This window comes from Mustela lutreola, chromosome 12 (genome assembly GCF_030435805.1).
Source record: "Mustela lutreola isolate mMusLut2 chromosome 12, mMusLut2.pri, whole genome shotgun sequence".
Taxonomy (NCBI): domain Eukaryota; kingdom Metazoa; phylum Chordata; class Mammalia; order Carnivora; family Mustelidae; genus Mustela; species Mustela lutreola.
Window position 1 is genome coordinate 7,883,316 of NC_081301.1, and position 17,706 is coordinate 7,901,021.

Here is a 17,706-nt window from a genome sequence, read left to right on the forward strand (position 1 = left end):
GATCTCTCACTGAGTTTGGAGGCCTCCAAGGAGCCCTGGTGCCCCTCCAGGTACTGAGGTGGCGCTGGGTCCCCCCGGTGCGGAGATACCTCCAGCCTAGGAAGCGTCTGGCACAAAACAAATCTGTAGTAAATGTAAAAGCTTGTTTCAGGTGCTTGAAAATGGGGCTAGCCAGTAAAGCTCCAGAAACCCTTGAAAAGCTCCCCAGTGTCTCTCCAAAATCCCCACTCGTGGTTATCCCTCAGCTCTATGGCATGGGTAGTGTTGAGTAGTGTCACCAAGGACAGCCACCCCAAAAAAGCACTCTCCAGTGCTCTGGGGATGGTGGTTTGATACTCACGCCCCCCCTGCACCTCCATTTCCACAGGCCTGTGATTTCTGCAAATCACTTTCCTGCATCTGGACATTCAGCCCTCTCTTGTGGCAACAATGAAAGAATGACCGTCAGTTCTGTGGCCACGGCCTCAGAGACCAAGGCGACTCTTTGGCTCTTCTAACCAGGATTCATCACTAGGACTTGTGTTCTCAGCTCCAACCCACGAGGAGGAAAGAAGACCACGGACCCAGGGTTACCTTATGCAAATCTGGCATCAAATCCTGGTATAAAGATCGAATCAACATATCCAGAGTACGTCGACGTTTCTGGGCAAATGTTGGGGTTTCCAAAGTGGCTTTTTCACCATTAATTACTAAAATAAATCAAGTTATAAAGGGAGTTACAAAAATTGACTGGCTATCAAAGAATGTTCTTCTCAAGGAAACTCCTCATAGTGAACGCCACCCGCTTCCCTAATACTGGTGTTAGCATTGGCACGACCCTTCCTTCATGGAAGAATGCTTAGAAACTCTCTAAATTTCTCTGTACAAACCCATAGTTCATAGGTATGTCTGTCTTACTTTTCCTGTTGGACTGTAAGCTTCCTGAGCAGAGGGTATGTATCTAGTTAGAAGATCGCATACACGCTGAGCCCGCCCCCGGCCACCAATTCTTCCTCCCATCCATCCATCTACCCATTTACTCAACCATCTAAACACGCTCCTCCAACACATGGGCCGAACCACCAGGATGCCATTCCACAGGATTGAATATATATTCGCCACATTTTGTTAAGAGAAGTAACAATTGCCTAACAGAGTACTGGGATTCTTACCCTAGTGGAAGTTTCTTCTGGGAAAGAAAGCTGGTGGTTAGTGGACTACAGACACTAAGAAGCAGTAAAGTGAAATGTCCAAATCCATGTTCAAGGTTCAAGCACAGAACAGAAAGTGCACACGACGGGGTCGGGAGCTTGAAGTCAAGGCAGTTATGGGTTTGAATCCCAGCAGTGCTGCCACACTCTTAAGTAAATTGTTTGGCTTCTTGGGGTCTCATTTTTAACCCTGTAAAATGGATGTCACCTTGTTTCCTTATAAGGTCACTGTAAGAATTTAAGTGACATAATACATATAAGGAATTAGCACCAAACTGAATAAATATGAACTCTTATTTTTCTCATAGGAAGAGCCAAAGGAAGGACAGTGTTCACTGACTGATAAATGAACTTCTTGGGCTCAGACATTTCCTAGAAAGGATCTGAGAGGTGGGGGCAAGCTGGGCTTGTCTGTGGCAAGACATCTCTTTCAGAATGTAAACTGCATGCATTTAAGGCCTGCCTACTATTTTCTCTAATTCTGTAATTGTGAATTTTTTGTTTGAGGATATTTTCTCCTTAGTACCCTGGTGGGGGGAGGGGCATTTAAAATGACCCGTTGGGCCAAATAAAGGGGGGAAGTTCAAAAGTTTTGTTGAAAACCCATTTTCTGTTATATCTCGGAGTTTCCTGCCTGACCCTCTTCCTCCCTCCTGCTGCCTCCGCTTTGAATTCAACGAGACCCGGCTTCTACCTTTTCTCTCAGTCCATCAACCCCTCCTGGTCCATCCTGGCCCCATGCTCCAACCCTTTAACACCCCTCTTCACAGCCCACAGCCTGGGCTCTTCCACGTTATTGACCTGTGCAGGTTTTCGACTGTAGATCAAGCCTTCGCTTCACTCCACCCACGTGTCCACAGAGCCCCGAGCGGGCTCGTCAAAGTCACTCTGTTGACTGACTCCGTTGAAATCAGCAGATAACACTCATAAGCTGGGTTCTTAGGTTGCTGAGTCATCTTTAACCAGGATTCAATGGCTCTAGGGCCTGCAGCAGCCCCTTCCCTTGCTAGGGGCTCTCTGCAAAGACTGCTTACGTCCTGAGCCCACCCCCACTTCTAAGACCCTTCCCATTTCTAGCTGCTAAAGCTCTCTGTTGTTGTTGTTTCAGGTCTGTTCCTTGCTCTCCACCCGATCCATCCTCTGGACTTGGAACACATGGACCCCCATTTTAAGACACAGACAATTTCACATACAATTTTGGATCTCTGTCTTGTTTGAAAAACTTGGACTATCTGGTAGCACTGGGAACATGCCCCTGAATGGGGATTGCAAGCTGAACTTCCAGCTGTCATAACTAAGGGCTATTCTGGGGAGGGATGTAGCTGAGCTCTTGTGGGTCAGAGGATGGAGGGCATGGAGTCAGGTAGGGTATTATCGGTGGAGCTAAAATGTATGCTCACCAGCTAGTGAAGCCTGGATGGTCAGGTTCTGCACGATCCTATCCATATTCTCTCTGTCCGTCTGTCTTCTCCCTTCCCCATGCCCCCCCACCGCTTGCTAACAACTCCCCTTTCCCTAAGTACACACCCACATAACCACCCTTTGTCCCACCTGCTTCCCGCTCTCCAAGAAAGACTCAGATACACAAGTAGCTACGGATTCAGAAATGGCCATAACAGAAGCCTGGGCAGCAGAGCAAATTTGAGGCCCTTGTGTCGTGAGCAGGTGAGTGCAGATAAACTTCAAGGCGGGTGAGCAGCATGGTCGATACATGGTCGGACTGGGACACAGGAGAAGACCTACATAACACTACCAGAAAACCGAATGTTTCTCATGAAGAATTAACAGAACGCGGAAGGGGATCAACGTTTAAACGGTGAGATTTTTCTTAGCGTCCTGGGAGGATCTGAAGACATGTGTTCTGATACAGAACAAGTTGCAAAAAAATTTCAAAATAGAAACTTACGTTTCACTAGCAAAAAGTCCCTGAATTCCTGGTGGTCTGTAAACACCGGTGGGGATGGCAAGGGGGGGCCAAAGAGTGGTACACTTTCTTCCGAAAATATTTTCAGCCTATGTGGAGAACATTTCAGAATTATTTGGTCTTTCTTCAAAGATCAGCAATATTCAGACCTTACATTTGTCCAGTTGCCTATGTGATACGTCAAGAATATTCATTCCATAAGAGGAGTGCCGTCTCTGGGCTGTCAGAGGCTCAGCCACTGTCCGGCTCTCCCAGGAGGGAGAGGAAGGTAGAGGCCAAGTCTTCCTGCATCCTTCACGGTCCAACCTACCAAGCTGTGGGCAAGGTCAGGAACACCAGGGATAATAGCGAAGGCCACCATTGAGCACTCCTTGAACACCAGGCAGCATACTTGGTATTTTAATACATAGCATCAACCTGCCAAGGGAGTAGCATTACCTTTATCCTGTCCTATGGATGAGGCCTGCGACTCTGAGAAGATAAACACTTCTTTCAAAACCAGGAATTTAATAAGCGACAGAGCCAGGATTCTAACCCAAATCTATTTGGCTCAAAGTTCACGTTCTTTTCACATCACGATTCCCTTTTAACAGATTAATTTTTGAGAACAGAGGAATACACGGGCCAGGATGTGGCGTAGGAAAGGCAGTGCTCTGGTCAAGATCAAACATGGCAAATTTGTGCCTGTTTTAGGGTACAATAAAATTCCAAACTGACCCTGACTCTTGGGTCTACTGCACAGGGCAATACTATATGGAGCAAGTTTTTCCCAAAGAGATGATGGCCTTGAAGAAAGTTCTTTTAGGTGAGGATACTCACATCAAATCAATCAACAAATATATTACATCAACAGTCATTGAATGGATGCTAAATTAACAAGTAAACATGAGAATGAGACAAAGCAACCGAGAGAAAGTCATCACCTACCTGTAATTGTCATTTTGTTGATCATACCTCACTAAGGCAAAAATATCTGTAGTGATGGCTAAGGAAATTAATCAACAACGCCAAAACTCACTGTCGATGGCTTATGCCTTGAAATCCCTTGTGCAGAATCATCCTAGACCTGCACTTCTGTGCTCAAGGCATCTGTAGCTCTTTGGTGGAAATGGAGCCTTGACTTCTTTAAGAGACATCTCAGGAAGACAGAAGTTCAACCTCTGTGTGCTCATCCTCTGGGGAAAGAGCTTAGTCTCCCAATCGGTCAGGAAAGCTATACACATAGCTTTACAAAGCTATACACAAAGCTGTATACACAGCTACTATTCGGCTAAGCAGGCAACCAGGCAAAAAGAGCAATTCCTTTGCTTGGAAAGACAAAACATCCCGCTATGAAATCAGACATAGATTTCCTCTCACCCATTTTAAAAATAAAAGCAGTTTAAATATTTCCACCGCACACCTTCCCTCTCCTTCTGGCTTTGACAGTGCAGCTGATGGCAGCCTCTCAGCTAAAAGGACTTGTCTTGTGTCAGGTGTGTGGAGCCTAAAATACCTTGACCAGCTTTCTTTCTCCTGTTCCTCCTCCTCCCCTGAGGTCCCACCCTCAGCTTTCCTTTGCCAGGGCTGAAAGGCCATCAGTCCCTCGAAGTGTTTCCATTCCTACACTCAGAGGAAAGAACCTGCATGAACTCTCTGCCTGTCCCTTTCCAGAAACAAATGTGTCAAGTCCCAAATCTAAAAGTTACAACTAAAGGAAATTCTAAACATGATGACCGCCTCCTGGTCACTTAAAGGGCCACCTCCCTCGCGCCCCCTGCATGTACTTGGAGAAAACTTCTATTTTACAAGCACTGCTGCAGGAAAGGGGAAACAGGGGCCCGAAATCCCAGGGAATGGAGGAAGATACCGCTCGATGAGCAGGGACAGGAGCAAAAACCATTATTATTGAAGTGTAGGTGCTTATACAGTTTTTTTTTACCTGCTCTCCTGGAAAAAATCTGGCCATTCCCCACTTTTAAAGAACTTACGTGCTATATTGTTAGGTTACAATGAATAAGTCAAAGCAGGCAGAGTAAACCATTTCCAGACATGATGGGTCACAATGGTCCTGTCTCCCAACATTTTTACTGGAGTTTCCAGGGAACACGAATATCTAGACCAGAATTTATCCTCAAAATGCCTGATAGCTGCCTTTTATTCACTATGTATAACCTATGGAGACACCGGGATTGGGTCTCACTGTTGTGGCCTGTGACCCAAAGCAACAAGGCCATGATGGCCTCCATCAGGCTCACCAAGCTTATGTCCTGTGTCTGTCTGATTGAGCTGAGCCTGGACATTACAGAGAAGGTCAGCAGGACTCTGCCAGCGGGATGAGCCAAGCAGGGATTTAAGGAAGCAGAGGGAAAAGCGAGTGAAAATATGATTAATTCCATCATTCCTTAAATTTCAAGAGGTAATGCAGTAGCTATCTCCAGTATTTAGAATCAACAAAGAAATGTTATTTTGGCTTTTTATTTTAACTTGCAAATTTTTACTTAACTAAATTTAGCTGAATTCTAATAACTTCAGTTCCATTCAAATTTTTATTTAAAGCAGATTTCTCCAGAGGGTTCACTACCTGTGATTCTAGGTCATTTACTACTGATGGATGGTAGGTGGTTTCCCTTACTTCATAGACTACCTGAGGAAAGGAAAGAGATTCTAGAAGCCTAGAATTCTCTGAGAATGAATCCATCCATTATAGTGGACGGAGGAAGAGGTGGGCAGAATATAACCCCAAGGGAAAAATCCAGAATAGTGGCTCCAATAATCTAGCGATGCAAAACAACCATGACAAGCAAGTCAACTGTCAGATTAGTTTTGAGGCCGACCAACACCTCACTAAACTCATTCACACAGGTCCAGGATACGTGTAAAGTGGGAGCGGATCATGGAAGGCTTAAAGGCAGGAGAAGGCTCCTCTCCCTCCTGGAACACAATGGTGACGATGTCATTTCCAATGTGGCGCTTCCTCTCCACCTAGATGTAAGCATAAGTAACGTCATCAAGGAGGTCGCTCAAATGTGATAGATTCACAGGGTTAAAACACTAATGCACTATGGCAAACTGCAAAGATCACATAGCCCTACACTTCCGCCATCTTTAACTTCTTGCCTCTCGTGTTTTACCAGCCCAGCATCCAGGTTCTCCTATCCATCTCCTCTGCTCCCTGCCCACTGCTGATCTGCATTTCTCTGGTCTTCCCTTCTGTGGCAGCCTCCTGACTAGCTTCCTTGCCTCCGTTCTCTCCTGTTTTGCTGCTCTGATTGTGTCCACCTTCTCTTCTGCTTCATCTCCTTAGCCTGACGTTCAAGGGCCCCAGACAAGAGGTACTGCATCAGAATTCCCTGGGGAGGGGGCTTCAACATGTATACGTTTATAAAGGCCTTAAGCTAGTTCTGAAACATGTGCTTGGTGAGGACAATGCGCTTACCTAATCTGACCTCAACTGACCTTTCAAAAATGATCTCCTAGATTGTTGTCAGCCAATTTTTCTGTAAAGGGCCAGATAGTAAATATTTTCAGCTTTGCAGGTCATATCGTCAGTTTACAACCACGAGCTCTGCTATCGTAGTACAAAAGCAGCTGGGTAGGCGTGGCTGTGTTCCAATAACTTTATTTAACAAAATAGGCAGTATGTGAGATTTAGCTCATGCTCTGTGGTTTGCCAACCCCTGTCCTAGACCTTTGCTTAATCGGCCAAACGGAGTGATTCACTGTTCGTGGATTCCCAGCGTGTGCCCTATTAAATACTGTAAGCTCCTGGAGAACAGGATCCCTGTTGATTTGTATTCGACATTACTCTCTTTTTACAAGTGAGAAATGAAGGTTTAGAGATGTTCTAATAATTTCGATTCAATTTAACTCAGAAAGTCATTATTTTTGGCACTGGCTTCTTGGCCTTGACACCACAAGCACACCCAACAAAAGGAAAAATGAAAAAAAAAAAAAGGAAAAATGAGATAAACTGGGCCACATCAAGACTAAAAGCTTTTGTGCATTTTCCACACCAACGGAGTGGAAAGGCAGCCCACAGAACAGGAGAAAATATTTACAAACCACGTATCTGATAAGGGGTTCTATCCAGAATACAGAAAGAACTCCTGGAACTCAACAAGTCAGATAACTTGATTAATAACTTGATTGATAACTTGATTAAAAAACGGGGAAAGGAGTTGAATAAATGTTTCTCGAAAGGTGACGTGATAAACCCAGGAAAAGATGTTCCATATTGCTGACCAAAACTGTAGCGACCATCCATTTCACATGCATTAGGAGAGCTATTCCAAAATAAAACAAAACCAAAGAAAAAACAAAAAGCCTGGGAATAACAAGTGCTGTCGAGATGTGGAAAAAGTTGAACTGTCACGCACTGCTGGTGGGAACGCAGAATGGGGCGCTGCTGGGGAGAATGGTATAGGCTGACTCCCAAACACAGGATTACCCCATGACCCAGCAATTCCTCGGAGATAAGAAGGGCCACAGGAGGACAGAGTTCAGTACTGGACCCACGAGGTTTAAGGCATCCAGCCCAGGGGGCCATTGAGAAGAAGGCTGTGCACCTGAGTCTGGACTTCTGGAGGGAGTTCTGGCTGGACATGTACATTTGGGTGTCACTAGCTAATAAAAGCTCTCTAAAGTCCTGAGACCAGGGGAGATCATGGGGCAGGGGTGAATGAGAGTTAGGAGGAGACAAGAGGGCCAAGAACTGGGCCCCGGGCCAGGCAAGGCTCTCCAGGCGCCCAAGTTCACAGAGCTAGCTCTGGCGGGCCTAGAACTGGGCCCAGATGGGCCCCTGAGCCCAGGCTTTCTTCTGGTACTAGATGCTGCCCGCAGGCCCTGGAGCTGGGAGACCAGGAGATGGTGTGGAGGGGGGGAACATCAGGACACATTAGGAGGAAGGTGAGGTCCCAGAGAGGCACGTATCAACCTCTCCACTCCCCACTAAGGTTTGGTTCAGCACCAGAGAAGAGGAGCGGATGTCATGGGGATATCAGAGCTTACAAACTGTGAGAACCGGCTTCTTTATGTCAGATTTGGGATACGGCTCAGACTGTTCCACTTGTGTTCTAGATGTTAGGAGGTCAATAAGCACCAAGATTTTATGAGCCAGGCTGCCCCTTGTCTTTTTGTCTATTGCATTGAGCCCCTGAGGTCGAGAGAGAGGCTCATGGTCAAGGGTTCTTTTCTGCTCTGTCCTGACGGGGCACACTAGAGGTTCACTAGCATCCTGCACGTGTCCCTCTGCCCACCTGCATGATCTTCCTGGTGACAGAGACAAGTTTCAAAGTTTTCATTTTCCTCACGTCTACCGATGCTGGGAGGACCCAGGCGCTACCCACGGAGACCATGGTCCACATGGAGATGTTTCACGGCTGACCTTCACATACGGACAGCCCCTCAAAGAGATAAGGTTAAAGTCTTCAGAGTTGGGCAAAGGTTGAGCTGTCACATTCTTTCCTCCTGTCTCTCTGGCTAATGCCCCATCTGTCACGAGACGTGGGCAATCTTGGCGATTGCACAAGGCCGAAAAGATCAGAATGAAAGGAGGAGGAAGAGGATTGTAAAACGCTTGTGTGGAAGTTCTGTGACATCGCTGTTGAACTGTAACAGGTCAATATGACTCGTGATGATGGGGAAGGTCAGCTCAGCTCCTCTTCTGCACGTGATCCTAGGATCCTAAGAGATTCAGCTCCTGCAGGAACTTAGGCAGTGTCAACCACGCCAACAAGCCTTACAGGAAGTGACCTCAGCCAGAAAGCAGTCTTCCTGGGCCGGGGTACTTCCTGTTTCCACCTGACTTTTCCCAGAGGGAGCCCTCTAAAATCAGAACAAGCTTACAACCTCTAGTGGGTCTCCAGCGCCTGTGGGACAAATCCACCAACCACCCAATAGGGCCAGGCCCCAGACCATCCAATAGGGCCAGCTCTCCCTACCCCTCCCTGCCATGTCCCCAAAGCACCTTGATCTCTCATGACTGGAACACTGCATTTTAGTGCTCTGATCTGTGCTGTGTCTTTTCCCCCTTGCTGAAGTCTTACTGAAATTAAGAATTACAGGTGCTCAGAAAAACAGGCCTTCTTGGCCCATCACAGCCCCTCTCTAGGGTCTTACTTCTCACACATCTTTGCTGGCCAGCTGTCCACTCATATTGGTGATATTTATTTGTACAGATGCCTTCAATGTTTAAAAAAGGAAGAAGAAGCTAATGAAAAGTTAAGCGGCATGGCAATCCACCCCCCAAGATCCTTAAAAAACCAGCAGCATGTATCTTTGTTAGCTCTGAAGTCCCCCACACATTAAAAAATTTTCTCCTGGAAATGGCCCATCTCTGGGGTACATGAGGAGTGTCTCAGGTAGTTTTCCCCCCAACCTGGCCCAGCGCATGTAGACACCTGGCGTTAAACTCCTGCGTTAACCTGAAATGTGCCTGCCAGCCATCGCTTGGGGTCCGCTTATTTTATGTCCTGGGGAGTCTCCGACGGAACACCAGGCACATGAGAAGTCACAGAGCGAAGGCAAAACACTTTGAGTCTATAAAACCACACTCATGCAGGCAAATACACGCACTGGTTCACACATGGGCACGTGTGTGCAATGTTATCGCTGCTCCTTTAAGGGGACAACATCGGTGAGGACAGTTCTTCCCAAGGCTCACTGAGAGTCCAAATATACAGATTTTGTAAAGAATCTCCCTACGTTGGTACCTGAGGTTCAGCTCATATACTAATACACACAGTTTCTAATGCTATGAAATCAGAGCGATGATGCTTTCTCCACGTTTCGGACGCCATTCGATGCTTTGCGTGTTCTCGAAGAACCTGTGTTCACACGTACCTGCTGTTTGTTCTCTTTGGAATATGGCAACATGGTGGAGACGTGAAACATGATCTCGTGCCCGTGGTATACAGTATAAACTGAATGGGTCCCTGTGGTGTCATCTGTAAGACACAAACACGCGTTTAGTAGGCACAGAGAGTTCTGAGACCCTGAGGAAATGGTCTTTATTAGGGGAATACAGCGTACAGTGAGGGCATTCGCTAAGATCATTCTGGATTATCCGCCTGAGCAGAAGCAACAGTAGGGCTCACTCCCCAACTGATACAACGATCCTGCCCACGTGGAGAGCCCTCTTCCCCCCTGCTCTAAGCTCGGTTGCTATCTGATTCACGTACAAGGCTGGGCTAAAAAAGAACGTGCTATAATTCCTCGCCGCCCAGTTATTCCCGGTGTACAGGGCCAGATTAACACAAGATGGTGTACAAATAATTATCCTGTCCATAAAACAAAGCAAGTATGCTCCCTGGCAGACGGTATGGTGGCTGAAAGCACGGGCTCTGGAGCGGGGCAGACCCGGGTTCAAGTTCTCAGCTATGTTCCTTTTGACACGTCACCTCACCTTCTTGCGGCCTCAGTTTCTTAATTTGAGAATGGGGATAAAATCAGTATCTAACGCTTAGGGATGTGTCCAAGATTCTACTTGTAAAGTGCTTGGTGGGGTGCCTGGCCATAGAGAGCGTCAGCAGATGGTAGTCGTGACCGTGACAGAGAGGTTGAGTACTGGCCCCAGAACTGGTGACCTCACGAGCCTTGCACGTGTTCACCACGTGCTCATGCACCTTGCTGGACCGCTGCCCACACTTTGGCCAGCAAGTTCGGCTCCAAAGTACAACCTCATCCCACCACATGTCTACTTAAAACCTGTTCGTGCCATCCAATTCCATTGACCATAAAATCCAAAATTATACATGTGATCTCCAACACCTTGTGGGATTTCTCCCTCCTCTTCTCTAGTCATAAAGATGTCCTCTTAGTTTCTAGAACATATCAGTCTCTTTCCTGACTCAGGGACTTCACAAATGTTCTCTGGCTTAGAATTCCCTTCTCCCCTCAGGACTCAAATTACTCTTTCTCATCTTCTCTCGGGGAAGCCTTCTCCCATCCCCTAGATTAGACAAAATGCTCCCGTGGCACTCTGTACTTTTTCTTCTCTGTTCCTCCAAGTACTCTGCTAACGCATTGCATAACTATCTGTTCAATGTCTGTGCTCTCCCCTGGACTATAAGATCTCAGAAAGGGAGGGACCACGGTGGTTTATCCATTGCTACGTCCCAGTGCCTTGCACAGCCCTGGCACGCAGAGACACTCAACAGTAAGCATTCACAGGCAGACCATGGTCTGACACACCGAAGGAACCGGAGGGCTGACTTGGTTTTACAAAACTCAGTGGAGCCCCTAAATGTGTCCAGCAACCCTGTGTCAGACTGCGTGTGATGCTCTTCCTACCCTTCCCTGTCCATCCCTTCCCCCAGCTTGGGTATAAGTCCAAACACAGATCAGGCTGGCTGTTAGAAGTTACACAAATGACCACAGAAGAGGTCAGGAGATGAGCTTACTTTTGGTGTCCAGACCGCCGCGGTAGCCTGTCCAGCCCTTTAGGGTGATTTTGTCACCCAGAAGATTTAAAAATTTTTGAAAAGCATCACTTCCAATTTCTGTAGGGAGAGGTAAAGTGGGAAGAAAGTACAGAATCAGCACGTCTTCGTTTTCTAAACATGCACTGAAATCACTTGAACGCAGAGGCTCTAAAGATGTGGGCAGGAGACGAACAGAACAGAGAGGTCACACTTCCTTCCCAGAGACCACACAGGAGATGGCACAGTTCCCAGGATTCCACGGAAAGGACAACCACGAATCAGACTGACCCACCTTCCCCCGCCACACGGGGATCACCAGGGGTTAGTATTGCAGAAGGAAAACACTGGAACTGCTTCTTTTAATAATGAATAAGTATCTAACGTGAAAGGTTCTAAAGAAAAATGGAAAATGACACCATTTTATCATTCTCCCAATCATAAAAATTGGAGACCTTCCTTTGCTACTGGAACTTTGACGTAGAACCAAATTCTTCACATTTTCTACTTAGACTCCCTCTCGGGTGCCAGAGCCCAGTACAAGTCTGGTGACCAATAAATATTTGTCAAAGGAGTGAAACTGGGCAACACCTGCCTTATAAAGTTTACTTGGAAATTAATCCTAAAATTTCATGAAACAACTGGCTTTTTCTTTGTTAAGGACTCCAACTCAACAGATAAGTTCAGTCTGGATTATCAAAACCGCAACAAGGCAGAACAGGGGCTCAGACAAATTAGGGGACACTTACCATTGCTGAGCATCTCATCATCCGTGAGCTGCCCATCTTTGGCAAAGAGAACCCCAAACTTGAAATTCACAGAGCCCTTACAAGGAGACAACAAAAGGTGTGGGATATAAGCTTTATCATACAGTTAGCTGACCGATATTAACAAGATCATTCCTTTATTTCTGTAGGTTTTGAGAGCTTACGGTTGAAACTCTCTGCTTTGATGTGAGTTAATTCATTGGTAACTTCATTACTAATGGCTTCTGTAGGATGCTAGGTCCATTCGGGGGCAAACCGCCACTCAGGGAGCCAGCAGGAGCTCACAGGCCTGGTGCCATGTTCGGATCAGTTAACACAGGAGAGCTCGGTGTAATTTAAAACCAAACACAACGATCTTAGGCTGCTTGTGGGCTCTTGGGAATAGACATGGAAAATGGAGACAATTTATTCTAAAAGCTTGTTTTCCCTAGTTCTTAAAGAAGTCACAAAACAGATATGTGGGGGAGGGGGAAGGAAATCAAGAAACAGCTAGTACAAATGTCCAGTGTACTACCCTTGATTTTAAACACAAGATTAAAATCTGACCCCCTGGGGATAATAAATACCAAACGTAAGATGATAAGTTCTGTAGGAGGAGAGACAAAGGAGTCAGGTAGCCCAACGGTACTTTCAGTATTTTTTTCCTTAAACTGGATAACTGGTTTACAGATCTTCATAATATTATTCTCTATTTTTTTTTTTTTTGTATATCTGAAGTATTTTATAATAAAATAATATCTGAGGTTGGAGAGAATCAACTTTTGCCAGGCCATTTGATGCAGCGCTAGATGGGGGAACTCTTGGTGGTCACTTAAGGGGTAGGCTAGGAACAAAGGTGTTTAAAGCGTTGGCCATTGCGTCATAGGTTGGGCAGGGGGAGTCAAGGCAGAATGCTGGGATTCAGGACAGCGGGGTCTGGGAGAATTAAGACTGAAAATCCTGGGGTCCAAGGCTGTGCTTCTCAGCATTTTTCTGTCCCCAACACAGCTGAGGGACAGACGCACACGCACCAGCGAGCGGTTTTCTATCTAGAATGCGGAAGAGGGAGGAAGGCCCAAGGGGAGTCCTCGCCCGGACCCGCTCCACAGCTCTTCTTTCCAATCATGCAGGCCTCAGCTCAAATGCCCATTTCCAGAGGGGTCTCCCCTGACTTCCCATAGAAAGCCACCCCCCCATCACTCTCTGCCACAGCACTTTTTAAATTTTCTTAGCACTATCCATACTCTGTAACTTTTTTTTTTTTTAAGATTTTATTTATTGATTTGAGAGTGTATGTGTGGGGGGGCTGGGTGGTGGGAGGAAGGGCAGAGGGGGAGGGAAAGGGACAAGCAGATTCCCGAGGATTCCCGCGGAGCCTGGAGCAGGTTGCTGGGCTTGATTCCAGGACCCTGAGTTCAAGACCTGAACTGAAGCCAAGAGTTAGATACTTACCGGACTGTGCCACCCAGGTGCCCCCATACTCTGTAGTTCTTTTATTAAATGTGCAATGTGTCTGTCTCTAGCACAAGAATATATCTTGTGAAGGAGGGATCATATACCTCTTACTTCCCACTGGATCTCCGGTGCCCACCACACAGTGCTGGGTGTCCTGGAGAGGATTCGTAAATATTCACGTAATGATTGTGTGCATGATACCCGAGAGAAGAAGCAGAACTGGTCAGATTCTACTTATTTTTCACAAGCTGCCTCCAAATGATCACCTCCTTCCTCACAGACTTGTTTTTGGCAATTTCTTAGAATTTTATCAGGGGTCTCTATCCACTTGAGGATCCTAAACTTGCCAGCTTTTCCTTCTCTGTTCTGGAAATGATGACAGCAATCACTTGCCTTCAAGACTCCGGCACATCCCTTAAATAGCACACAGTAGTGTGGGCTCTCACAGATGGTCCTCTTAGGATAGCAGTGCAGAGCCCAAGGCCGTGGGTCTCAAACTTGACCGAGTGTCAGAATCACCTGGTAGCCTTCTTAAAATAGATTGCTAAGCTCCACTTCCAGAGTTTACAATTCAGCACTTCTGGGGTAGGGCTCAAGAATTTGTATTTCTTTTTCTTTCTATTTATTTGGTTTTTTAAAAGTAGGCTCCACCCCCAGCATGGAGCCCATCAAGGGGGTTAGAGAGTAGGACCTGAGATTAAGACCTGAGCCAAGATCAAGAGGTGGGACACTCAACCAACTGAGCCACCCAGGGAGCCCAAGAATTTGTACTTCTGACAAGTTCCCAGGTGAGGCTGATGCTGTTGGTCCAAAAACTCCTCGTGGAGAACCACTGGATTAGAGCAACCAACCAGCAGACTGTGAGGAGGCATGACATCGGGTCCAGCCAAGCTGAGTGCTCGGAAACCAAGGGCATAAAAACTGGGTCAATGGCCAGAGTCATGAGCCAGGGTCCAGCATCCTGTTTGAATCAGAAGGGGCCCCACGGCCCACTGAGTCCACACTGTCATCTTACAGACAGGACACGTGAAGACCAGGGTAAGGCTAGCCTGCCCGTGCCTGGCATTAAGTGGACAGTGGAGTGGGGGCCCTAAGTTAGGTCTCTGGACTTCTGACCCAGCGCTCTTCCCAACCCCGCGGCCTGGTCTTCTCAGCACAGTATTGGTTTGAGGGAAGTGGAGAGCTACACCCAGAAATGGGGCCCATCGCCACCTGATCATGGGGGCCAAGCATTCAAGAATTTTTATGGCTCTGTCACTGGCACCCTGCGACCAGGACCCTGGCTGAGGGCTCCTCCTGCTTCAGGTGGAGACTCCACAAACACCATCGTTGCAAGGCCTTGTTAGGGACCTGAAATCACCTCCATGGTCTCCAGCTAATTTTGTTTCTAGGGCTTTCCAAGTTACGTCATTGGTGAACTCGGAGTGTTCGCCTATCTCCAGAAATCAAGGTGTTATGGAACATAGTAGATTTCGTATTTTTGGCAGAGATAGTCTTTGGGAGGGAATAGTTTGGTTTGGGGCTACCCAACCACCACAGAGCCGATCTGAACAAACTGCTGAACTTCACATCATTAGCGCCTCAAGAGGCAGGCTGCTCCTTCCAGCACTAGATCTTGGGGGTTGGGAGGGAGCTTTCAAGATCCCAAACCCAGATCTGGGCCCGTGGAAGGAGGTGACTGGTAGGGGGGATCCATGCAAACTGGTTTTCTCAGGACTCAATACCCTGCCCAGACACTCATCATAGAGATAAGGTCATTTTGTGATTCCTGCTTGGGTGAGACTTTTGATTTTTAAGTTCTAAATGGTCTGAGACAAAAAACAAACCAAAGTGCAGTCATCTCCTTGGGAATTATTAGGAAGCTAGGAATTCCATTTCTTTGAAGAAAGTGAAGTATGTGGGGACTAAGTTCCAGTAATTCCAGAGGGACTGAGAGATGATGGCCCGATTCAAAAGTGGACAGCCCAGTTCCTCGCTACTCTTGTTCTGGCAATGCCTTGGTATTTTTCTTATTCGCGTGTTCCTGCACTTCTTTCTCTAGTGCGACCTGGTGTACCGTGATCTCTCCTGCGGGGCCTCTCTCTGCAGTGGGCACCAAAAACGTAGGTTTCAGGACACCGACGACAATCTACCAAATCGCCACCACTTCAGGGATATCACTAGCGCTGCTCATTACTTTTTTTTCTGTGCTCATCTTTGCAGTCGGTAGTTTATCAGCACAATTGGATAGAATGAGGATGAACGCTCTGAGCTGAGAAGCCCGCAGAAGAGCCTCGGCCACATCCTCAGGGAAATGCTGAGAGATGACCACTGCTCACACCTCCTTGAACGCACTATAAGAAGGGCTCTTTAAAAAAAAAAAAAAAAAAAAAATATATATATATATATATATATATATATATATATATTTAATTTTAGAGAGAGAGAAAGGGAGCAGAGTTGGGGGTGGGCAGCAGAGGGAGAGAGAATCTCAAGCAGGTTCTGCATTTGGCGCAGAGTGCGACGCAGAGCTCGATCCCAGGACCCTGAGACCATGACCTGAGCTGAAACCGAGTTGGACACTTAACTGACTGAGCCACCCACATGCCCCAGCGTGTTTCTGTATTTTTCAAATGTTTGCCAGAAATGTGTCTTACTTTCATCTTTTGCCTTCTATAAATCATACACGGAGTTCATGAGTTCTGTCGTCACAAGTGTGATTCATATGCGGATAATATGTAGATAAAAGTGGAGACATCTCTTTGTTGGCGCTCGGCGGCAGCCCACACTATGCCCCCACTGCCTTGCACAAAGTAACCCCTGCCAACAACCTGGGGCACATTATTTTGGCTCCTTCGCACGTATATCGACGCGTTCAGGAATCAGCTGTGATGTCACTGCCTCAGATAAACCTACTCTGTTCCACGTCAAAAACCTACTCCTTCCCCCGTATCGCCTACTTTGTTTTTTTTCCCTCACAGCTCTTGGGGCCATCACGTTACTGTGTTCACATCTACTCAGTTGTGTCATTGGTCTTACCTCACTGGACTGGAAGCTCCATGAGGGACCTTGTTTCGCTCGTTAGTGTATTCCCAATGGCACAAACAGCGCATGGGACACACATGGTAGGAGCTCGGGAAATATTTGTTGAATCAATGAAGGAATGAGCAAATGACTGAATATACCTACACGTTTGTTTATAAAAACAACTGGGAATATACTGTGGGTACTGCCCTGGGAATTGCTACCTGCCCACCACCCCCGTAAGTATTGTTGTGGGAAACTTTCTGTGCCAGTAAATAAAGGTTCACCTCATTCTTTATAATGGCATCATTATTTTTCACACTTTACTCAATCAATACATAATCCACTTATTCAACCACCAAATACTGACTGTGTCTTCTCTCTCCACTGCTCTAGGATCTAGGGATACTGCCAGGAGGAAACTGAATAAGCCCCCCCCCCTGCACCCCACTCTCACGCTACTCACATTCTTGGGGGCAGGCACCAGATACACAGCTAGTCAATGAAAACACGTGTCAAAAAGAAACACAAAACAGTGTGAAGGGCAGAGGGCGAGAGGCGGGGTGTGCTACCCTAGACAGAGTGGTCAAGGACAGCCTCTCCAAGCAGAGACCCTGGTATCAAGGAAAAGGTACGACCCTGAGGAGGTCTGGGGAGGCACATCCTAAGTGGGTGGGAACAGGGGGCTCTTCCCGAGCAGGTGAAGGAATAGCACATCAACATGGTTCGTGAGGAGAAGACAGGAGAGGCAGCACGGGGGTGTCATACAGGCCCCCGGGGGGGCCCCAGTCAGGACTTGGGGCTCTATTTGGAGTGCGTTGGGAAGCCATGACAGCCTGCAACATAGGGGTGACCTGACTTGACATTTGAAAGGACCCTTGGGCTGTTACATGAGAAACAGAACAGAGTGGAAGCAGAAAGCTGGAGATCGTATGGTGTAGGCCAGAGACGATGGGGCAGCGTCAAGAGATGAGAGTAGTCGTGGTGGA

At 47.0% G+C, this 17,706-nt stretch overlaps 1 protein-coding gene across 6 annotated transcripts in view; it reads right to left on the reverse strand.

Annotated features, from left to right (window-relative positions):
- GARNL3 (GTPase activating Rap/RanGAP domain like 3) overlaps positions 1-17,706 on the reverse strand; it is a 144,600-nt gene that overhangs the window by 35,746 nt on the left and 91,148 nt on the right. For all 6 annotated transcript variants that reach the window (XM_059141362.1, XM_059141361.1, XM_059141363.1 and 3 more), the window contains 7 exons: positions 12,263-12,338; positions 11,496-11,594; positions 9,937-10,040; positions 5,970-6,078; positions 4,042-4,087; positions 3,097-3,203; positions 574-689 (listed from right to left, as the gene is read on the reverse strand). In XM_059141362.1, coding sequence (XP_058997345.1) covers positions 574-689; positions 3,097-3,203; positions 4,042-4,087; positions 5,970-6,078; positions 9,937-10,040; positions 11,496-11,594; positions 12,263-12,338 — 657 coding nt within the window. The remainder of the gene's footprint in view (positions 1-573; positions 690-3,096; positions 3,204-4,041; positions 4,088-5,969; positions 6,079-9,936; positions 10,041-11,495; positions 11,595-12,262; positions 12,339-17,706) is intronic.